This window comes from Scomber japonicus, chromosome 2 (assembly GCF_027409825.1).
Source record: "Scomber japonicus isolate fScoJap1 chromosome 2, fScoJap1.pri, whole genome shotgun sequence".
Taxonomy (NCBI): domain Eukaryota; kingdom Metazoa; phylum Chordata; class Actinopteri; order Scombriformes; family Scombridae; genus Scomber; species Scomber japonicus.
In genome coordinates, this window is record NC_070579.1 from 19525453 (window position 1) to 19551219 (window position 25767).

General features: G+C 36.9%; 1 protein-coding gene across 1 annotated transcript in view; it reads right to left on the reverse strand.

Annotated features, from left to right (window-relative positions):
* The window catches only part of ctnna2 (catenin (cadherin-associated protein), alpha 2), a 327549-nt gene that overhangs the window by 54694 nt on the left and 247088 nt on the right, over positions 1-25767 (reverse strand). The window contains exon 9 of the mRNA XM_053331022.1: positions 23303-23455. Within this exon, the coding sequence (XP_053186997.1) occupies positions 23303-23455 (153 nt within the window). The remainder of the gene's footprint in view (positions 1-23302; positions 23456-25767) is intronic.

The window sequence follows — 25767 nt, forward strand, 5'->3', positions numbered from 1 at the left end:
GAATTAAAAGTTGTTTTTTTTTTTGTTTTTGTTTTTTAACTTACTGTATTCTTTGCCTGTTAGTCAAGGTAATTATGAGCTGAACATGTTATTACAGCCTGTCTGTTTGTATTTGTTTAGTCTGGTTTGTGTCAGCAATTTCAGGAAATTATGATATAATGATGAACTTTTGGGATTGAAATAGTAGGAATTGTCATTTTCAGTAATGAGACTGTAACCATAGGTGTATTTCCTAGGTGATGCTTTTCTGAGAACTTGCGACCACGTCTCCTGTCAAATTCACAGTGCATTCTTGGCGACAAAGAACAAATTCAATTTATTGTTGTTTGTTTGCAATGCAGGATGTACACTCACTGAACTTTATAAGGAACAACTTGTGCATTATATTGAAAGGTGTTCCCGATATTTTGTCCACCCCATTAACATTTATGAGGGGAGGGGGGGTACCATATTATATTTATTTCAATATAATTCACTCCATCACACCAACACCAACCACTGCAATCTCAATAATAAGCATGAAGTAGAATTATCACCTTTCTGACAATGTCAACAAAAACTGAAACTGTATAAGCTTTATAAGAGTAGAATTTATGGGAGAGTTGTTGTGGTAGATTGTGTTAGATTGGACAGGTGAACCTAATAAAGTGTTCAGTGGGTGTATGTTTTTAACTGTGACTACAAAAAAATAAGCTATTAACTTATAAACAACATACAACATACAAACATGGTAGTGAAAAATAAATAATATATACAAAAAACCTAAAAGTTTAAAATAATATATACAACAAAAGAAGCAAGAAGCTTTCCAGCTGTGTCTGAGTGTATGTGTGTATATATGAGAGAGATCATCTCACTTCACTATGTGTGCATGTGGTTTCACAATCACATCTGTGTGAAACAGCTGTATGACATCCAGATGTACGCACTCATATGTTCCATTGCTTTTCAAGTTACTCTTAATTTCCAATTCAAATAGCCATTTATTCTGTACAACATGCGAAACGACCTCCTGTGGCTGCCCGTAATGCAATAAGATCAGACCAATGAATGCATATGGATTAAATGAACCCAAAATAACACACATTAAATGCACAACACACAATATATCACATCGTATGCTCTGACCAATTCATATTAGAGCACTTCTGCACAAAAAAGAACAGTTTGTACTAATGTTATTAGATAGTTCAGTAAACAGTGTTTACTGCATGAATCTTGGGGTTGAGTGAGCCAGTATGGTGAACTCTGGGTGGTGTGGTCTAATGATCTGAGTAGCTCGCAGGGGGGCGAGAAATGCCTTGTGTGCTTCTGTGTGCACACATGCATTTGCATACTCTATGAATCGGATCAAAGATAGTGTGATGAGCAGTGCTTTCGTCATTCCACCCTTTCCACACTATTCTCCTAACCTGTGACCTCCTCTAAACAAACCACAGCATATCTGGCTTAAAGTCTTGAAAGAAACTGGGAAGAGAATAAACAAAGCACAAAAAGTGCTGAGAAGAGAGATAAGACTACATTGGGTTAGAGAAGAAAGGAAATGAAATTAGGTATATGTCCCGTTTGTGCTTGGTTGGATTTATGTTCCTGCTTTATTTATTTTATTTGAGAAAATGAGGCGGCAGTAGCAGACATATGGATATGTTAAGAGCCGTGGTCATGAAATTCAGAGGTGAAAATAGGATATGACTAAAAATGCCCCCCATAACAAATTATATATGAATTATCACATTGAGACAATAGAAACCACAATGTATTGGGACTAATGGCAGGTGGGTTGTCCTAGCCAAAACTGGGACAAATGTGGCAGGCATGAAGATGCCTGTTACAGATTATATTAAATCTATAAAGCAGTCAGTGTCAGTATCTTTGTGCTAGTGTTGTATATGCATTACACAGGCTGCCTTATGAATGAATAGAAGACTAGCTGCTATATGAACATCTTGTACTTTGAATATTTCATCATAGGAATGAGGCAAAAACTTTTTTACCTTAATGACCCCCCTCCCTGCCTGTTCCTTTTTCAAAATGTGTAACATCGTCTTAATCATCTAAAAAGGAAGATCCCAATTATCTATAGTGCTCTTCACTTGAGCAATACCTCCCTGTTGGTGCCAAAATTCTCTTCATCTCCAAACCTGTCACTTCACATTTGACAACGAACAAATCCCTCTCTCATGATTATTGAACAAATGCCAATGTGTGTTACTTGATATCTTTAAATTGCTATTGTGATTAGGAAGCGGATTAGGATAGAATGTCCCAACTGTAACCTTTACTCTAGGACACAGTGTGGGGTCATTTGGTATGCATACAGGATTATTATTGAGACTGACATATAATGTTTGATATATTTAGATAAAAATGTATTTCCTTTTGTATGTCGTTCACTTTTCCTTTTATAATGATTAAGCAACACACAGCAAGACAAATGTAGTTAACAGATGGGCAAATGTTTCATGAGCAGCACATCATAGCAGCGCTGGAAATCGTACATATATTTCCCCAAGGACCTGACCCGCAGTATATAGCACTTTACCTTTCATAAGCTATCTGGGGCAAAATCACAGGGTTGTTATAGCTTTTTATTCACTCACTTAATTAATCAGCAGTGGGTGGCGCCTGCCATCGCTAGCTTGTGTTATTCGGCATTTGTACTGTGGTAAAAAGCTGTGGCTCTAATTAGGAGAGATGATCTATTTTCCATAATGAGAATTGATGGTTTTTCTTCTGCACCACCAAGCATTTTCTCTCTTTCTCTCACTCTTTTCAACTGAAGCCCCCTTTCTCTGTTACTCCTTCACACAGACACACTTGAGAGCTGTATATAGAAAAGGACTAAATGAAGCACTATGTGATTAATGGACTTAATTTCCAGCAGATTTGAGTTCACGGTGACAACCCACTTCACCTCAAAAGCTTTCTGATTATTAGATTTAAGCCTGTGTCAAAAAGTCAAACAGCTTACAGATAAATGTCCCTCCCTGTCCTCTCATGATCACCCGCAGAGCCTGAGCCCACCTGTTCTTCTCACAAGCGTTATGTTAAAAAAACAAAAAAACAACAACATGTAGTTTCATTCATTTTTATGATTCATGCAGTTTGGGTTTTTGCATGGTAGCATTTTTGTCACAAGCGATTAGGGGAAAAAAAAGTCTTTAAAAACACAAAAGAATTTAGAGAATGATCTGTAGAGCTGCTCATCAAGACCCCTAGAGGACAGACATAGGCTGCGTTCAGACTGCAGGCAAATCTGATTCAAATCTGATTCCTTCTCAAATCCGCCTGACTGTCCACATTGTTTTTAGCAAGTGTCCAAATCAGATTTGGCTCTGTTTAGACTGGGCCACATTAATGACCAATCTGACAGGTTGCTGTGGCAACGTCGTCGGAGTGGAGGTGTCATCTAGCGTGTATTGTGTGATGTCATATAATTGTGAAAGCAACAACAAACCCTCGAGCTTCTCTTGAACGGAGCCATCTCCCCAAAGATTAATTAAGAATTTGGTTTTGTCCTCTGTCCAAGGACAGATGTTTTCGATGTCCACCATTGCCTCCATTGATATCAGCTAGCAACAACAACTCGGATAAGCGTGGGTCTGGTGTCGCATAGAGTGACATAGAGTAGCGTAGAGACATAGAGAGACGTCACGGACAGTCAAATCTGTCCAAATGCAATTTGAACCTACCTCCCAAAGGTGGTTTCGATCTGGTTTGCAAAAGTCGGATTTAATGCGATTTATGACTGTTCAGACTTCATAAGAGCCATCTGGTTCCAATCTAGATTGGCTTAGGTGTATGGAGTTTGAACACAGCCATAAGGGCCCTGTAGAGGACTGATGCAGCATGCCTAAATTAGACACCTTGTAAAACAGTGAACCCATATATTCTATAATCTTGTTGCTTCCCATGGGTGTCAGAGCCTCCTAATCTTCGAACACAAAGACAGCCCCTCTCTATGTGGCTTTGCAAGCCTGTGCTAATGCTGTGTAAACATTGCTGCTGCTGTTTGCCACTGATTTAGCACATGTTAATATTACATGAGACAGAGGGGGCCTTTGATGATGTAAGTGAACACTCAAACTAGGGCTTTCCACCTCAGGGAAGGGGAGACGGGGCTGTGGAGCAGCTCCTTCGAGATTTGTTTCACTTCCGCATTTGCAATCCAGCTTGGTAGGAGTTGAGCAGTTCATTTTTCCGCAGTCAGATCACAGAGGAGGATTGTTCTAGTTTCAAAATACCAGCACTGAAGCAAAAGGTAATGACTTAACATATCAAGTAAAATATATGAGGGCTGGCAAATAATATCTCAAGAATTGAAAAAAAAAAATATGATGGCCATTTATGTGTTTGATTGATATTACAAGCATAATTAATGAAACAGCAGACTCGCAGCAGAGAACAGTAGGTTCTCCTTAAAAATCAAACCTAGTGATGTGTCCAAAAAGACTTAAGCTCACTGTACCCAATCCCTTATTCTATTTCTTAACAGGGATTGACAACTTTGTTCACTCTGATGCACTTGGACGATATGGAATCAATGCCTCTTCTACACAGGGCAAGTCAGATCTACTAGCAACAGCTAAATATTACTTTTGGAACCAGATGATGAACAGTAATAGCTTCAAGCATGAATTTCTACCATGAAAATGCAATTTAATAATGGTGATTAAAATATATTTGTATTTCTTCAGAAGTCCATTTTAATGTGAATATTCTCAAACAAGAGTTGAACAGAAAGATCCGAACACCGAGTATCTCCAGTTTAAAGCACTGCTGTGATGTTTTGTGTACAACGCTCATCCTCAGACTTCTGATGATACCCACAGTCCATACTGCAGAAACATTCATTTTTCAGATTGCCATTTATAAAATTATAACAACCCCTTACAATTGAAATTTAGATTTGAATGAATACACACATTATATATATTATAAATTGGCTAGATACAATACAAAAGGCACACAAAAGAAAATATACAATTCATGCACCCACAATAATTTGCACTGCATCAAAGGACTAATAAGCTAAAAAGCCATTACATATAGCTACAACCTATTAGAGGCGTCTCTGTCCATTTATGAAAGTATCTATTATTTTGACATTGGGAAAATGTAACACCATATGCAAAAAATGAAGAACACTTTAAAAGGATCACACAACATACAGAAATGTGATGTTGCTGTTAGAGATATGACACAAAGGGTACGTATTCACAAAAATAGTCTAATGTCAAAGTCCTCATTAAGGCCTTTTGTGTATGTATCAAGAAGGGCTCACATTTTAGGAACATAGTTATGCCTCTTCCTCTGTGTGGATGTTTTATAACCACAGTCTCCAACTATCTGAGGGTGGAAGTGTTACCTTGGAAAGTGTACAGATTTGATTAGATTTGTTAGAGGTTTTTAAGTGTACAACATTAGCAGTAGAAAATGAAATAACACTATTGATGTTGTATTTTCTTCCTGTGTGTGGGAGGTTTTACTCCCATTTTATTAATAGCAACCTGCAACAGGTGTGTTATTTCATGTATGTTTGTAGTCTGGACTACGGGTATTTAAATGGCAACTCTGTATTAATTAAAAGTCTGAGGAAGAGCCTTGTGCTCAAACATCACAGCTGAAAATAAAAGTCCTTTAAATGAGAGCTACTTGATGTGCAGATCTCTCTGTTCAACTCTGCAAGGTATTTTTTGATCACACATCTTACTAGGTATTGAGCTGTGTGTGTATTTTATTGTTTAACGTTCTAAAAATGTCATCCTCACATATTGCATGCACTGCTGATTTTATACATTTTTGTTGTTATAAAAATACAATCATTGGTATGTTTTCATTCACACACAAGACAGTTAATTTGTCATAATGGAAACGCATCAGAAAATCACAAAAGAAAAAAAGAAATTCTATTTATGTATATTATAATTTATAAGGCTATGCATTTTATTTATGTCTCACAATATTAAACTGCCTCTTAATTTGTATTATTCAGTCATTATGATATCAGTCCAAAATCTTATTAGCTCAAATAACAGCAGATTCATGAAAATGAAATCCATCAGTTGTCCTGTATTTTTAAAAATAATTTCATAAAGACCTGATGAAGACATGGTCATACAATGTGTAGATATACAACTGCACAAATCAACCATATTCTGTGCAAGTGTGCATGTTGCATTAATTTGAAACAGGGTATAAAACTACGGTATAAAATGAACTTTCAAAAAAACTTTCCCTTGAGTGTTCCTAAAATCACATATTGAAAGCCATCTTAAGTCGTGCAGTGATCTAAGCAACAGCCCACAGTCTTGGCTGTGGCTTTTAGGATACAGTGATCTCTATTTTCTTTCACTTTCTGTTTCTCTTCTGTTTCACCTGTGTGTTAGAACCAATTCCCCATGTCTATTGGGAGCATATGGCCAGCTTGTGGCGTCTGGGAGACTTCCTTCGTTACTGCAGCACCAATCTCTGAACTGACTCCTTTGTTTGAGGCTCTCCACTCTCTGAGGTCTCTCTTTCTCTCTGTCTAACTCTGACTTCAACCATGCACCAAATCCATGCATTTCAGCTTGCCAGCTGGCAGCATATCACTCTAAATTTTAAAACAGATTTTTATACAAAAGCACACACAAGTTGAAAAATATCTGAGTATGCACACATGCTCAAAAACGTGTGCTCACACACACTCACAGCACAATGTCATCAATAGAGCTGTATAAGGACGAGCAGGCACGAGAATGAGAAGATCAGTTTCAGGAGAGAGAACAGACTCTTGATGAGCCATTAACCTGCTGTCGGTGAGGTAAAATGGCTGTGGGACGTGGTTTAATTTACCCTTTTATAAAGAGGTCGTTGAATTGATGAGCCACAGGAAAAGAGTTACACCCATGGTTTGGTGTATTAACAATGCTGACGGTGAACAGGTTGAGTGAAGAACTGGAAGAGTAGTCAATATCCCCACCCCAATCAATCTAAGCTTTCAGAGAATCGCTGCTACACTCCTGGTCAAATCTATAAAACTAATAATATGGATTTGGGCAGGCGCTTCATGGAGGAATACTCCAATTTGAAAAGGAAATCATTTGAAATCTCATCTGAAGCACTGTTATTTGTTTTTAGCAAAAGTTGTTGTTGAAAACTGAGATGTATTTGGCACACAAGGCTAAATGATTTTCATTTTTGCAGAACGTTTTATTTTGTCTGCCTGTGCTTCCATTTATCTACCTTTGGGCTGGGCTTTCTCAGCATTGACTTTAAGATCTCTCTTTAAAAATATCCATCAGTAGCTACAAAGAGTCAATTTTCACTTTGAAATAACCTGCCAGAGAGTTCTATGTGCTCTCCTCACCATCCATTACAGTAGCTCTATGGATGATAAATTTTAATAGACAAAAGATGGCTAGAGAAGGTCTCTCCATCAATGAAAAGGAGAAGAGAAAAATTGAAAATTATGGCCTCTTCTTTGCGTGCATGTATCTGGGACTACAATGGTACTGCAAATTAAAGAGTATGGTCTAGACCTGTTCTATGTGAAAACTGCCCAAGATAACTTCTGTTGTGATTTGGTGCTATATAAATAAATTGGCTATTGCAGATTGTCTGCTGATCCATTTCACATGAGCAGGCTTTTATCCTTGCCCATTGTGGCACATAAAATCAAAATTAGACAATGGTCCTGATCCCTATCAGGGTGGAGCACAATATTGTCACCTGCATTTGCACCTTATATTGAGCACAACATTTTAAATGAGTTGCCCACAAGGTTATCTCATATGCTAACATTGCCTGGTGCTTCCTGTCATATCGGTAAGTACATTATACATTGTATGTGGGTGTAGTTTGTTTGAAGACCTTACCTACAGGATCTTAATATTTCTGACTTTGGCGACTTCTAGTGGTAGTACAATAAAACACACTGTCCTAGACAGCAGTGCAGGCTGACACGCTGTCCTTATCCATCAGGAGGCTTCGCATCTTTACACAAATGAATGTATTGGACCTCACACCCTGACATCAGAGCAGCAAAAACCTTTTGGTTCCCAATATTGTCAGCCTTCACAAAAATCAAATCAGCTGGATCATTTAAATATTCTTCTGACATTTTGCTTCCTGCATGACTTGAGATGATTCAACACAGACCTACAGTAGTGTGTGAAATTTAATCTCTCTAATGAAGGTGAATGTATCTCTGTGTACATTGCATGCTTATGTGAGAAGGGCAGAGCGCTCTAATGCTCTCTATATCTTTCACTAAGAATAAAATAGAGGCAGACATTAATTGAAGTTTCATAGCATGCAAGAACAGAAGGCTTTGGCCTGATGGGTAATAACTTCAATGGCATCGTGCTTCACCTTGACTCCCATTTGAGTGCTAGCATTTCCTGCTCCCCCGCTGTGTTATAAGAGCAGAAAATGGCTAAGTGATCTATATGAGCAAAGGCAGACACCAAGGGCTTATCATCATTATAACTTTTGATATAGAAGGATTGAATGAAATAAAATATGATGGTAAAATACATAAATGTTGAAACTGCCTTTATCTGTCCTTTAATAAACCAGTGTTATATAGTTCATATCTGATTGCTGAGCAAACAAGAAAAAAATACTTACAATGACCTGCAGTAGGCACAACTACAGTGACTGCTTTGCTTAGTTGTCAGTTATTGTTTGCAAGGCTTTCCCCATTGATTGATATGCAAGAGGTCAAACACAATGGTGCAAATTGAATATAATGTTATGAATTCTTCAATAGCAAGACACAGAGTTCAAGGTCACCGTCTAATCCTTTCTTTACTCGATTTACAGAAATGATGTGGTCCTCAGAATGCATAATGAACATTAATCATCTCATGACTAATGAGATTAAATCCGTTTTTCCTATAGTTGCTACATTAGAAATACCATGGGAAATATCTGGATGCCCTACACATTCCAACACAGTATTGTTCATATCTTGGAAAAATGAAGATGATACATGAATCAAAGGCAAAGAGGCATTATGTGACATCTAAAGTGATATGACTAAGCTCCCATGGGCACATGACATAATTAAGGATTTATGCTTGGCTATATATCATATTACCATAGGAAGTCTACTTGTTCAAAGCAAGGAACCATGGTTCGATGTCAAGTCTTATTCCTCTTTTGCATCCTCTTTTGTCATACTTAATCTTGTGTAATCCACTTAGTGTCATATCTGAAAAACATGACAGGAATTCCACCGCTACTTGTCGTGTAGCACCTTAACAGAAGCTATCCCAGCTCTTAGCGGGAATGCTGATGTTGTTTTTGTCTCAGAGCTAAGCTCATCTCCACGGCAATTTGCTTGGGCAAGGTTTGGTGAAATGTGTCACACAAGCATTGCCACCAATACATGCGTTTTGTGAGAGATAAAGGACCCTTGAGTTGACTCTCCTGAGCCCTAAGGGGGGTTGGGGGAAGTCTTTTGTGAATACATGCCTGGTGCCAGTGTTATTTCCATTTGTTTATCTCTCTTTTTCCCTTTTAGGGACAAAAGAGATGTAACACAAATAATATAAATATCAGCTTGAGGTTAAAAGATTGTCCGATTGCATCCTAGAACACAGCAGTAATTTTGCAGAAAAAGGGCTGATGACCAATTCCCTCTGAGACATGTGCACTGAGTCACAGGGGAATTAACAATGAAGCCAAGAGGGGAATCTAAAAATGTCAGTGCTTGTTATTGGATCAAAGTTAGACAAATCATTTATAAATGTATGTATGTGGTGTATATGCACTATGGTGTATATACATATGTATGTGGTGTATATATATATATATATATATATATATATATATATATATATATATGTACACAAGTACTGTATTAAATCCTGTATTTTGTCTCATTTTCTAATTTTTCTCATTTTGTGTCTACATTTTTTTTGCAATATGGCACACAGTTTTGTTAAATCCTCACCTGTTATACTTTGATTACTTTGATGAGTGTAATGCGATGACCAACAATTAACCAGTAGTGGGTCACTAAGTGTGCATTAAGTGTACAGTACTGTTGAACAGCACACTAACCATGCAGTGGAAATCTCCTATTGACTGGGACTTACTAGTTGTGGCCTGTAGCAGTATGGATCAGATCACGGATATCAAGGTGTCATCAGGTTGAGATTACCATTAATACACAGCTGTTAGTATTGACTGCTGAGGTGCAAAATTTTATCATCAACTGGTGACACTGCATAAAAAAATACAAACTTTAATCCTGAGCCTTCTTAAAGTACTTCAGTAAGAATCAAAATATGTAATTGTTAAGACTAAGACGCCTACAGGTATATGTTCGGCTGAAAACTAGCAGTTTGCCTTAGGCAGTTGAGGTAGGAGGATTTATAGCCTTACCTGAATAGCAACATTTATACAATCTGTGTGGTTTAGATATTGTACTGTAAATGTTTTTGAAAACTTTTGAATATATTCATTTTAGTTAGATAACTCAGATTTTCCATTTGCATTATGCTAAATGCAAATGGAAAATCTTGTCTTTTATTATACAGTCTGGAATAACATTTATAGCATTTATGCACATATACTCGACTCATACATCGTACACATTTTCTAAAATATACTTGCATATATTGAATACAGAGTTGTCTGGAAATCTCTCTGTTAAGGCAGAATGACTATCAGTAGTCAGTTTTCATTTAAATCAGACAATAGTTAAGTTGCTGCAGCTGTTATTATCTGTGTTGCGAATATTTCTACACGTTCTAATTTTGATCTCAAGAATTGCATGTTTGAAAAACAAGTCAAACAATCTAAAGGGGGATGTATTGATTGTTTTGAAGAGAGGGCACTTATGTTTGGTAAATTGTTAGGAAGATGATGCAAACAAGATATCAATCACCTACAAATATAAAAAAACATTTTGAGTTTTCTGTTTCATCTTCATAATGTATGCATTTATGTTGGTTTTATGCATCAATATAACACAAAAGTTACAAATGCAAAATAATGCCCCAAAGTCTGCAACCATGCTCCCAAACTCCCTCTCAATAACTTATACTGTTATCATCTTTACTATATCATTAAACCTACCTTATGAATGTCTATGTGAATATTCCCACAATAATATAGGCTTTTGATGCCTTTGCAATGTGTGGTAAAACTCGTTAAAAGGCCTCAGTTGCCTTCAGGCTCATCTTAAAACTCCTCCACCACTCTCCTCTCTCCTTGAAACACCACCATTCTCAGTTTTGTGACGCAGTAAACCCAGCTCGAGGTAATGTTCATCATATTTCTAAAGTTTTGGATAAGCTCCTACAGTTTTGGGCTGCAATACTCTCTGTATCAAAAATGCTTTCATTTTGTTACTCCAAGTACCTTAATTGCCTCCATGAACTGTATGTCACAGCCCCCGCTTATCCAATTTGAGCTGATCTCTACAGTTCATATTTAGGAAATGATTACTGAACTTACAGAGAGATCTCCCGTTACAGCCAAATACCTCTGTAGTGGTACCAGAATTGGCACCTTATTTCAGGGGATATAAGGGATATTGTCAGTATTTTATGCTATTTTAAGTCTCTGGCCAATTTCTTTCCCCCCTGTCATTTTGTAATGATGGAGCCTACTGTTTTTACAGCCTATACTTTAAAAACATCCCTCTATACTATCTCTGAGCTATGCTTTGTCACAGTTATGTCTCTGAATTCTAATGGGCTGCACTGAATGTACACTTTCTGTTCTGACATGCCCTTCAATATGTAAGAACCTTGGATGTGTGTCCACTAGACATCTTTGATGGGTAGAAAAGCGCTCAGAGACACGAGGAATGAGCACCAGGCAAAACACTCAGTTCTTACAGGTGCTGGGTAATGTTTTCATGTTAGCTGGTTGGTTGTGTTGCAGTAGTGTATGCTACAGAAGCACAGGGAAATAGAAGAACACAAAAGCATTGTCTTTACAAAAGCACCTATTTGCAGATTCACTGTCCATTGTAGTCCCATCAAACAGCATTTTATTCTTTGTTGTGGTAATAAAAGTGTTTTTTCTCCTCTATTTCCTTCATGGTAAACAATGACATTAACTCTAATCTCCTCTACAACAACTGGCTAGTTCATGAAAAGTAACTCTGATAAGCAAAGTGGCCCTCTTAAATACTGATTTTCAGCATGAAACACTCAGAGGTGACCTCACAAAAAGGAAAAAAAAATCTGCAAAAAAACCCAACAAAACAGACAGTCAGTCAGAGGTACCCATAAGTGCTCTAAAACCATCAAAAACATTTTGGAAAGATGGTGGCACCTTGACAATGTTCTGGGTCTATCATTACTGCAAAGTACTGTAATTGTATAGTTACAGAACCAAAACCTAAATTGACATAATAAAACAGAATTTAAAATCATATATATATATTAACATTATGGGTATATGTAGGTCAGTGAGAAAAGATTGTGGTTTGATCCATTTCACTATTTGTGTTCTGTACCAATTTAATATTGTTGAACGTTTAAAATAAATGAAAGGAAAACTAAACTACTAAAAATCAGGGGGTTGAATGCTTGTTGAATGAAGATGTCCTCAGATATGTATGCCGGCTTTAATGCAAGAATCCAAATGATAAAAATCTATTGTTATGAAATACATAATATCTGAATTATTCTCTGACTTTTTGGGGAGGGGGGGGTAATGTGCTCAGCTAAAAATAACTCCAGAAGGGGAATATCTGTGGTAGATTAGGGGAGATGTGATGTATCCTTCTACGCACTTCTGTGACTACATCTTCCAAAGGCAGATTTCCTCTGAGGCTAATAACTTTGTGTGAAAAGTGAGGATTAATCTTGGCCTAAAGGTTTGGGTCATCACAAATAGATCCGTTCCAACGGTGATCCATCCACTTCTGAGTTAACTGTTCAGTAAAGTGCTTAATGCAGTGGCCCCCAGAATAATATTTATTGCTGCAGTCCATCTCATGTCGCTGAGCCCTGAAGGCCAATTCAGTATTGGTTACATTCAACTCTGTATTGATTATGCATAATCACTGAAGGTATGTCATTCCCCTTTACTACGCTCATGTCCAAAGTAAGGTCACTGCTGTAAATCCAAAGTAGGAAAAGCTAATGAACTGATGAAGATTAAATAAACAACCTAGCTTAATGTAGTTATGCATGTAAAAAGCTTTATGAGCACAGTATAGGGAATACTATGTTGGCAGTATTCAAATAGGGCATTTACAACTTAGTTTATTAAGCTAATATTGCATTTGTGATGGACAAAAATACAAAATAAAAACCTTTAATTACTAATGGAAACATTCAGGTATGAAGGAAAGGGTTTCACAAAACATCACAAATGCACCACGTGGGAGGAAAAGCATGATCAAAACCAATTGGTGGCTGGCCAATAGAGGGTGCTAAGGGTGCTACCATCCCTGATGGAAAAAAGTTTTTTGATAATTTTTAAAATAAACAATAATTACAGTACTTATTTTAATTATTTGTGATATGCACAATAACTTTTGATATATAAAATATAAATCATTATGTTTGGAGAGAGATTAGCTTCTTGTTCATTCCCTCTCTAAATAGCTCTTCTGAAGCGACTTGCTGACACAAGATATGCACAACATAAATTTACCCAATCAGCATCCTTGAACCTGATACCTATAGGGCAATTAATTTATCAGCCCAAGCAGATTCAGTGGAATAGGGCTACCTGACGTTATTGACAATGATGAATGCGAGTATTCAAAACACATAATTTCAGCTGCCCCCAAATTCAATAAAACCTCTCCTGCAGAATCCATTTGAGGGAAGAACTTTAGTCGAGAAACTACAAGTTAAAAAACTTAGCACAGATCACCAAATCAGTAAACAGGTGAAAAAGGTGAAACATGCAAGACTTTTTTCCTAATTGATACGATAGAAAGGCTTGACTAGCCACATTCAGTCATGTAAATGCTGTATTTTGCTTTCCATGCTTATTTTGTGAAGACAAACACATTGTCTGAGAAGGTTAAGAAACATGAGTGTACACCAACACACGGATAATGCAGTCAAGCTAGCCATGCTAAGCAGATTTAACATCGCTACACAAGTGGATGGCCATAGGATTGGGGTGAGGAAACACAGTGAAGAGCCAGATAAGAACAGGCACAGGACTGTATTGACTGTTATACCAAAACAGCCTTTGAACTGGCCTTGTGCAGCCACAATGAGACCCTTCCTTCGACAGTCCTTAGACAACCCTGGTGTTTTCAGGGGTTTAGTAGATCTTGACTTGACCATGTGTTGGAGAAACACCTTCATACAGACAGCTCAAAGAACTTTTGGTGTGCATGCTGTTGATTCTTAAAGATTATACTCTATACTAGAGGAAGCAAAAATTCCTAATTATCTTACCATTCAGACATATAAGACAACTGACAGTGACACTGACACACACTGCCAGTTAGTGCTTGTGCTACAGTATGTGGACATCCATAACAAAGTCCAAAAGCCTTTTTTCAAGTTAATCACTCTTCAGACTGCTACCATTGACACAATTGCCACAGAAGTTTTGGAAAGGCTAAGCACTATCCTCCTACAGCAACAAGAGAAGAGACGAATCGCCCAGGCCTATGACGAGGCTGCTGTGATGAGAGGAGCCACAGAGTGCACCATAATAATAATAATAATATGTCTATGGAAGTGCACACTGTGTACACTGCTGTGCGCATCAGTTTAACCTCATCATGCAGCAGGCAACATCATACATCCCAGAGATCAGCACTTTATTTTCAGGCCTTGATTGATTTTCTGAATTCATTCAAGCAAACCACCATGCTTGATCAAGTGGTGTCATGTAGACTTCCTGGAACTTCAACAACAAGGTGGAACTTCTACAGCTCTGCTGTTAACACTGTTAACATGAGTGTGTACAGCTCATCAGAGACTCTGGTGTCTTTGATCCTACAACTGTCAGAGAGGTTGGGGGCTTTGTGAGAATGTTGGGAGATGAGGATTTCTGCTTTTTCCTGGCATTGTTTCACACGATCTTGCCACATTTGGACATATGTTACAACCAGCTGCAGAAGAGGAACATCAACTCTGTCTTTATCAAATAAATGATCCAAAGGTTCACCGACAGCATGTAAACAATTTGATAAATAATTATTTTCAATTGGATGAGAAAATGCTTATGAGAAAATTGTTTGTTGTTGTGTCTTTTTTACAGTCAGTAAAAACATAGATGTGCATGACTGAACCCACTAGAGCAAATCTAGAAGGTTAGTTTTTGAAACAGTAATTGTTGATGGGATCTTGTGTTTTGGATCAGGGAGCCCCCCTCTGCGTGGGGAATATAATGCATCTGTGCAGTAGCAGAAACAGAGGGTCCAGGGACAAGGAGCACAGCAGCAGTTGGTTAAAGAGCTCTAACATAGTTTTGTTTATAAAACACTCAATGTGGTGTTTTTACTTATTTTTTCTTAATTATTAATGTGTAAAGATCTATAAAATATGCTATGTTTCACTGTCTGCCTTCTTCAGTTCATGTGTAATAAAAATTCTGTCATGTGATATGTTCAATTCATCACATAGCTACTGAGTAGGGCAAACACTGAAATGTGTTAACATTCCTGTTATTAAGCAGTAAGCTGTCCTTGCTTGTCAAAAAATAACAGGCTCATCTTTTAAGAGGATAATGATGACATTATTTAGACTGAGAAATGGGAAAAATTCAATTCTGCTGTTTACTATGTGTACTGCCATGTTTTTATTTATTTATTTATTTGTTAGTTTATGAATCATTTCATAGGTGTGTGATATCGTTTTAAGTCAATCCAGGGAGCTGTTCTCTTTCACCAAGCCCCTCATTAATGCAACTCTGCTGCAAGGAGATTTGTTCCTGTAACACAGTAAAGTTCTGGGATCCAGTGCGGGAAGCCACAGTAGAGGCTGACCCCATGCTGAATAAGGCCAAGCTCAAAACAGAGCTATCTTTGATCTATGAGAACGACGAGTTCAAGGCTTGCAGTGGTGCACTGACTCTGTTCCAGTTTTTCACGCAGAACAACCTTCATGGCACATTCACTGAGTCTGATTCTCCTCACCACATCCATGACAACAGCAGACTCAGAGAGGAGCATCTCTAGTTTAAAGAGGATCAAGACCTTCCTGAGGAACACCATGACAGAGGATCACCTGAATACTCTGCCTATGCTCTCCATGGAGAAAAAACTAATCAGAAACATTCCCCATTTTTCTTTGTAGTTGACTTTAATGTAAGAGATCATCTAGAAATACATAGCAACCCAGAAACCCCTAATATTTTATCTTAATAGTATGTTTGCTAATATTACTGCATGTGTTTGGAAGGTGCACCAAGCAAACACTAACCAAACTCTGTAATCTAATGATGCATACTGTAGCTTGTATTTTAAGCACTTTAGAGCTGCAACTAATGTTTTTCATTATCTATTAATCTGCTGCTTATTTTCTTGATTGTTTATTCTATAAAATGTAAAACAAAACAAAATAAAAATAAATTAAAAAAATGTGAATAAAGCTCCTTGTAATTTCTACAAGCCTAATGCAACTTCTAAGCCTAATGCAAGTGCTAGATTTTTCTAACCAACAGTCCATCATCACCACAAGATATTTCATTGATTCTCGTATTAGACAAATGAAAGAAGCAAATCTTCACATTTGAGAAACAGGATCCAACAAGTGTTTGAAATACTTGCTTAAACTTTCAAACAATTACACTATCATTCTGAAAATTAAGTAAATCTATGTAATTTTACTTTATTGTATATCAGACATCCCAACCTGCAAAAAGTGATTTCAGGGAGGTCACTCCCAACTGTGTGTTACCTATTTACTATTAACGGCACCATTTAATGTGCTCATTAGCCCAGCTTTGCCCCTCTGCCAAAAGGCGGCACTGGTGTAACAATCTTTCCAACAGATGCTATGTGAAAAAAACTAAATGTGTTTCAAACACAAATGGAAAGCTTGTGTTTGTGCAATTTGCTGTTTATGTTTTTGTTTAAGAATGCCTCAACTTTTTATTATTGGCATTAAAAAAATACAGAATATTTCACAGAGCACTGGTAACCTGCAGTTTGTGACAAATTGTATTAGGATGGTTATTGAAACTGACTGATTATGGCCAAGCCCCACCTAGAACATGTTTCAATAGAAACCCCTAATCAAACCAACATGCAAAGATAATACGCAATACACTGTAGCTTGCAAAGAGCAATAAAAGGGACGAGCAGTATGTTGCACAACCTAGATTGTAGAGATATGGCGATGTTAAGGCAGATACATAATTGTCCTTCATAACAACACCGCTGGTAAAGAGAAAGGCTCCAAGATGGATTCAAGGTCAGAGAAAAACCTCATTCTGACATTAGAATAGTGATGGAGCGTAACGTCCTTTAGATGTCCAAGAAATTCTGGCACGTATGCATTCTCACTGCAGTGGCAATAAAAAGGAACCATGGTAACTTTAAAAGATTGGATATTCATCTTGTGTTCAAATTAATAAGAGCATATCAGTGTGGGCAGCACAAATTTAATGGAGACTTGAGCTTGCAGCATCACTGAAAGAGGAAAATACAAGGAAGTAAAAACTGAAGCGTGTGATTATAGATCTGTTCCAAAGATGTTAAATAGGAATTAAATAGTCAAATCAACTTGCATGTACAATTGACACCTAACATCAGGACTAAAAACAGCATTAAATATGAACAAAAGCAAAAATGATTTTTAAACATCAGTCATCATTGCAAGAAATGAACCACATCATGATGTAGGAAGCTTACTGTAGATGAAAACTTTGCTGTTCTACTGTATCGCTTCAAAAATTATACCAAAAATACACCACTCTCTTAGGTACAATAAAGGCTTGTCGTCTCAGAGGTGATGAATAGAGGTGCATGAGCACTGTTACTCTTCTGTGTGCACTTACTTTTGTTATGATGGTCAAAAGACTTGTTCTCTACTCATTTAGCAATGTGAGCAGATGATGAGAGTTAAATGGGGTGTAATATAAAGTGCACTGTGTTGGATAAGAAGTCTGGACACTTGTGTTTAAGTTACTGATTTTCTAAATTTTGGAGCTTTTAATCAATAATGTGAATACGAGGAGATATGGGAAACATTAGGTGAGAAGTGTAGTGTTGACTGTTTTAGTTTTATGCTTCAAATGGTCCATGTCATTGTTTCTGTTCTGGAGAATTTGTTATACTGGTGGATTTGACAATGAGAAAAAAATTCAGTGAACACAAGAAGATGTTCAATAATAATATTGTTAATTCAAGATTTACACAGTCCAAAGGATTGAAATTGTAATAGAAAAGTAAAATATTCTACCTATAATACTGACTTAGCTACTAATTTAGCGTTTTAGAGGATCATTTCTCATTCCTCCTGGAGAACCAATAATGCCCTCATTATTAGCAGCTCCAATAGAGCAGCTGACTTGAAATATTGATAACAGCCAAACTAGCTAGAAAATATTTTAAACCACGAGAATTAGATGATTTAGTTAAAGAGATGTCATGAAGAATTCATGATTGTAAAAAAGATGGAGGAAAGATATTACAAATGTACAAAACTATTGTTCAGCTTCAACACTGTAACCTTATAAGTGACACCTTGCATCAAGAAAAACCAAGTAAACAGACTGATTTTAAATAGGATGGGAAATATCTTAATAATTTATTTTTTAACAGTGTATTCATACAAGTGGAGCATGCAATATTAAAATGCCAGCTTCTTGTAACATTTTGAAACATAATTAACTGCCAGGCACAGAAACAGCTATATAACCCATCAACTGGATTGGTGATGGGTTAGGATTAGGTACGTCTCATTAAAGTCAGTCTTGGGAATTAATTAGTGGGAACCTGTGTTAATTGGCCAATGAATGAAAGGATACTAAAATGTTCACCTCTCAAACCCATAGGAATAACTAGCTCTCTATTCCTGTGTCTGTATACTCTGTTTACTTCCTTTTAATTTACCTCCCCCATTGATTTTTTTCTCCATTAATCAAGGTAGCTGAAATTAGGCAACTGCTGTGAGGAGTTAAATTTAAATATAACAGTTACAAAGAAAAAAGTTTGTCAACAGTTACATATTATGGGCATTGGGAGTGAAAAAGAAGAGTCATTTTGTTCCTGCTAAAATGCAATCTGCTGTTAGACTGGAGTAGAAATAACTATAAATTCAATGATTGTTGTGGTGAACTGCTGTCATTGGAATACATGACCGACCTGGTGCATCAATTTAATTTGGGAATCATGAAGAATATTTTTCTTTCTCCCTCACTATGGCAGGTCCATTGCATTAAAATTCAAAGAGTCATTATGTGTCTTTAAGCCCATGATATACCCAGCTTTGTAATTAGTGGTTTCCTGTCCCTGGTCAAGATGTTATAATGAGTATGATGTGATTAGGAGAGCCCTGAGGGTGAACTTGGCTTCTCTCACTGAGGTGAACAGAAAACAATGGTGGAGAAAAGAGAGATATTGGATACAGCGAAGCAAAATGAAACAAAACCAAATAAAAACAAAGCAGGCATGAATTGAGGCATTTTTCCCCTTGATACTGTTGATAATGTCCAAACTCTAAGCTAATGGCTTAAAACAGCTCCTCCCTAACATCAGGGAGATGGCTACAGTGATATTGATCAGTATGTTCATTAGACTGATATATTAAAGGATTGTGATGGTGATGTGTAATAATCCATCAATAATGTAATTAAAATGGTGAGTTCACAATGTAGTAACTTTGTATGCGTAATGTAGTAAGATACATTTTAGTTAAAGTTAAGTTTAGTTTCAAGTTAAGTTTAGTGGCAACTTTTTTGTTAAAAGTCTAATAACATATTTTGTAATAATAAATTAAAATGTAATGCTTTGAGGTCCAATGTGTACAGTATTTTATACAGAGCACCTTTTCCATATCAATTATTGCATTTTTAACAAAAAAAGTTGCCTATAAACTAATAATGTAATAACTTCCACAAAAAAATAATAAGACACCATTTTTATTACATTATCACTTTTTGTTATATATTATTTGTATTACATGACAGTATGTGCGATTATTACATTTTACAAAACTATCACATTGTGAGTTTCTGTATGGTGGTTATGATGACTTACTATGACTATGGTATTGCAAAGTATATACATAGTTTGAAGTGTACTAGCTATTTAGCTAACAGGGACCAGTAATGACATATGCTCACTCTGACAGAGGGGTCACATCCTGCATTGCATGTTTTATAGTTGATGCTCTACATTTGCCAATATGTATAACAATACAACTAGCATTACAATACAAACGTTTTCACCTGTATAGAGAAACAGATAAGGACCCTATGCAGAAAGTGAGGCACATTTTAAATGAAACATAACATCAATACTTAAATGATCTCTAAAACATCTACAACTCTAGTAAATGTATTTCACATGCAAATAACAAATTCAATCGTTTTATATCTACTGTATTAAAGTATAAATCACTCTAATACACTGACCTGTCTAAAACTTCCTTTAATCAGTGTATTTGAAATAAGTGATTTCTTAATGTATGAAAGCTCAGTTCATGTCCATCCACACTGATTACTCATTTCAATCACTCGATCAAAGAGGCCCTATGACTATAGTTCTATGATCACAGGTGGAGATCTCTAATATGACTTTATTGAAGTAGGACGTCATCATCTCATTAAACTAAAATTTGTATGCATGCACTGCCCAGCTAGATACAGTATGATTGACCTATTTAAACCATACAGACATCTTCCTTAATAAAACGCAGAGACAGCAACATGTCTACCAATAATTCTTCATTGACTCCTGGACCGACAAGTACGTTTTTGAAGATTTTGCCTTCAAGGTAGAGTTGAAGTGCATGTTTTATTTCAAACGAGCTTATAAACTGTATCATCTTTAACCTAAGGAATAATAAAAAAAAAAAAATTAAATTTGGCACAGAACTTTTGCCTTTTTAAAATAAACTAAAATAATTTGCACTGTGATTGCATACAAATAATGGTCACGGTTTTTAAGTTGTCTCACGTTCATCTGCCCTATGTGCTTCAAGTGTATTTTTTTCGCTTTATGTGCCTAACCTTTAGTAATTTTGTGTTGGAGTCTGAATGCTGGTATGCATCCTGTATAGACACAGACAGATTACTAAAACTGTTGCTGCTACACTGGTAACATGCTGCTCGTGCTACACCTCCTGTGTAGATGTGAAGTAAGGGGGTTCATGCTTGCCAACACACTGCAAACACACAAGTTTACAATAAACCATTGTACATCAATGAGCTAGTCTCTAGTTGGACTGGTGCTTTCAACTTTATAGCATACAAACAACTGCTGTGTACCTCACTGTTGCCATATGCTTTACATAAAAAACAAAAAATGCACAGGGCAAAAGCAATGTCATATCTCATTTCTTTTTCTTCTTGAGAATGATAACATTGAACAGTAGAATATAATGTGTCCATCTTAAATGTCCATGGGCTAAACAAAGTTTTAATGTTGGTTGCAAAGGACATATTTTGAGTGTAACAACAGTCAGATCGCCCTCATCAGCAAACAGCTGGGGTTCCACCAAAAGGTCACACAAATCACTCACACTCTCTTTGACACAAAGCAGCGGGGCTGTCTTAATTGACAGTATACTAAGCGAGGCCTATATAATGGGTTCTAAAGGCACCTTTAAATGGAACACGAGAACGAAAGACACCAATGTATACCGGTGTGAGGCTTCAGGCAATGGCGACCTCTACTTACTTGAAGATCCATTGTTCTTCTGGCTGGAGTTATAGCAAGTGGTTATGATGCTATAAAAATTAACAATCCTGCAGATGCAACTCATATTACTGCCTCATGCTGCAACTCTGCATCTAGCCATCTATGTTTGTCACCATATTTTGCTCAAAAAACACATTTCAAATGACAAACTGCATAGGTCCTCTGGGTATGCATATAACAAGATAAAACACCTACCTGAGAGCTTTATTTACAATTGCAGTTACCACTAGATTGTTTATATTTAGAAAGGTGGTGTTGCACATTTGCATACATTTTTGCTGGTGGGTCTTTTAATATGTAGGAAATCTTAGGTGCATTGAGTATTCCTTTGAATGGACTTTCATAGCAAAAACAAGGCAGTATCACATGCTGTACGTGCCAACATTTAAGTCTGAAATCGGCAAGTCAATGATTCAACTGTTGTCTGTTTCATTAAAAAAATAAAATAAAATTACATGCAGCCTATTTGTAAAGTTGAGCTGTGATTGGCTATTTGCATTTCCACAATTAAACACAGTTGGAAACAGAAAAAAAAGGATGATTTTCCAGTGGCAAGCAGCAACATTACTCAAAGGGCCTGATTTACTAAAGGTTTGCATGTGTGAAAATGTGTGCAAACTTAACATCATCCGCAAAAAATGTGCAAGCTGATCTACTAACGCAGCGCACTGGCAAAGCTGCACATCATGCATGTTATCTATAAGATTTAAATGAAAGTTAATACAGGTTGAAGCTTTTAGTTTTGGTTTGCAATGTGATTTCAGCCACAAATATCTACACGTACAGTTAAGATGAAGAGCTCGACTTTAAAGCAAAATGTACTTTGATTCTGCTCAGTCACCACAATGAAAAAAATCTAATAACATTTCCTCACTGCCTGAGAAAAAGCTATCTGTATGGTATTCCACCACTGAAAGGACGTGTAGTCAAGCTCTGTGTAGAATTCTATAGGATCTGTGTGTGTGTATGTGTGTGTGAGTGTGTGTGTGTGTGTGTGTGTGTGTGTGTGTGTGAATGTATGAGAGTGTGTGTGTGTGTGTGTGTGTGAATGTGTGAGTGTGTGTGTGTGTGTGTTTAAAGGTGTAAACGTTTTAAGTGGGAACATGGCATTTATTTTTCCAGTTAAGATCACATGTGCTTTTATACAGTGTAATGAATGTTTTCCTGTTGGCATGTTCTGCTATTCTGCTATAGATCAATAAGATGTAGCAATCAAATTATTCTGAATAGCCCCACTTTTAATGTGTTTATTTAGAACCAAGACATGCAGTACATACCACATCTTATCTTTTCTTACGTAATTGTGTATCTTCTAAGTTTTTATCGGTCAGTAAGATAAATGCTTCCCTGTGATGGTTAGAATCTTAATTCTAGTCCACATTTTGGTGACCTGACCTGCATTGCTCATATATGTGAACAGTTAAATACCTGACATGGTGAATAAGACTATATATGTGTGTGTGTGTGTGTGTGTGCACCCATGTATAATTTATGACTGACCTCCACCAGCTTGTTGGCATGTTCACGGAACACCTGGGCGTACTCCTTGACCTCTTTCTCGTTTCCACTCTTAGCCGCTTCAATAAGCACCAACAGAGGGACGTTGGTCTCCAGGAAAGAGTCTGAGATGTGGTCCATCACTGCCTTTCTCAACTAGAACACAGAGGGAAAGAGATAGGGAAAAGGTCATATCATTAATAATATTTCAGATGACTTCACTGTATTACATTTGGCAATGATTACGTATCACTTAGCACTGTAATGAATATGATGTAGCAACATAATGGGGTGAAAGGACAGAGAGAGAAGGAAAGCAACAGGAAGAGTGAAAAAGAAGAAAAGGACTCTCAAGGGGCAGGAGTGTAGATTGCTCGTAAGGTGTCATTTTTCCCATAAGGCTGTTTACTGGTGACTTACACCTTTGTTTATGGAACTGTTTTGTACCAAACTGGCAAGTGACTAGCTGTTTTATAAGACAGTCAATGGACCCTGATGCTACTCACTGGGATATCTGATGAGATGCCACAGGGAACAGTACAGAAACCACAACAGACAGATCCTTTATCTTACACAAAGAGGGAGTTAGTCACATGAGACCATTACTAAGACAGACAAGAATACACTTCAGGGGAAATAAAGTAGATTCCCACACATGTAGCATCATTTATTTTGAAACATGGTTCAGTCTTTTTTCTGAATAATTAATGTATCGTAATTCTCTGCACAACAAAAATGCACTTGTGTGTAGTTTGACATTTTTAAGTTTATACCCTACATATTATGATTATTATTTGATAGCCAGTTTTATCACATTATTGCTATTGTTGTGTTATGCTGTTACAACCAAACTGATGCTGCTAATAACAGAATGACTGGATCAGTGGTATCACTCAAAGCACTTTGTTTTTCCACTTTATTAAAGTTTGGTTAACCCCTCTACATCACGAGATCCAGGGTGAAACACAGTTAGAATATGTGCAAACTGTGTGCACACCACCCATGGGCATGCTAATACAGACAATAATCTCGTCTGTCCAGCTCAGGTTTCACTTCTCCACACATAGAAATTATGACATTAAAGATGTTTAATTTAAAAAATGTTTAATTAATAACACAGATAACAGAGATTTGTTTGACTTTTCAAGCCATCTTTTATAATTAGATGTAAATCATACATTGGGACCATATTCTTGATTTTAAAATGCTGAAGGAGCAGGAGAGAAGGTAGAGAAGACTAATAGCTGTGACTGACTGACAAGGGAAAATTCATTTAACCAACAAAAAAATCATAAGGAAGCCTGTCAGCTGCATTCAAATAACTTGCAGCAATTACAAACTTAATTACCAGTCCACTGAAAGGAGGAGAAAAAAGGGCAATTATTGCTTCCTAAGGGCAGATAATCCACCACTATTGCCTCTGGAAAGAGACTAGATTAGGCCAGTACAGTGGACATGGCAGGTCTGTAAATGCTGTAAACAACCTGAAGCTCACACTGTTTGTAAGAACTCTTTTATCCATAACTATACAATCCTGGATCACTGATTTGAAGAGATTTGTATTGAGATTAAGTGCAAGAAAACATCATACTTTTTTAAGGGCTGATAAACTTTGGCATTTTTGAACTGTGAATATTGCATCTTTTTCACTCAGTCGAAAACAGACTTGCATCAGTGCAATTGTGTAACTTGCTATCATGTCACCTGGCGGGAAAGGTGGGGAATTGGGGTAGATACAAATCTTGCATGGCCATGTTTGTTCTACTGTAGCACAGGGTACAGGTGTAGCAGAGCCCATTATCATTCTGGATAGGTTTAAAAATGATCTGTGTTGTTTACAAGCCTTAACTGTGATGATCTCACCAATGCTCTCGCTGCAGTGATGTAACAATTGGGTTGAGTGTGGATGTTGTTGAGGAGCAATTTGCATGCTGAAAATTAATTACCTTAGGCACAACACATCACTGTGTCCCAATTGTATACTTCATACTAATTCTAACCAACTTTTGAGTGGATTTTGTCACTCTCACCGTGAGAGTGACAACATTAAGTATACTTAAAGATGGAAATATGCATACTGAATGTGCAAAGAAAATGGATGACCTTCAAAGAGTTATAAAAGCTACAGAAATCAACAGGATCAGGGAGATTAAAATAATTGAATTATATTTATGTCTGCCTCATCTTGTATTATTTTCTATGTTACAAAACTGTAAAGAAGATTCACACTGGAAGACCAGTATACTGTGAACATTAGTAAGTACAGTGTAATATTAGTGTGTATGTTGGGATTGGGACACAGCACATGCTTATTACCAACAGTGACCTTTTTGGACTTTGACATTAGTATATCGGAAAATTGTGAAATAGAGAAGAAAAGTGGAAAGTAGCAGAATGCAGTAGTTTTTTGGTGCGGATACATATTAGCACAACTTCAGTAACATTAACTCCATATTTCATTATTCACA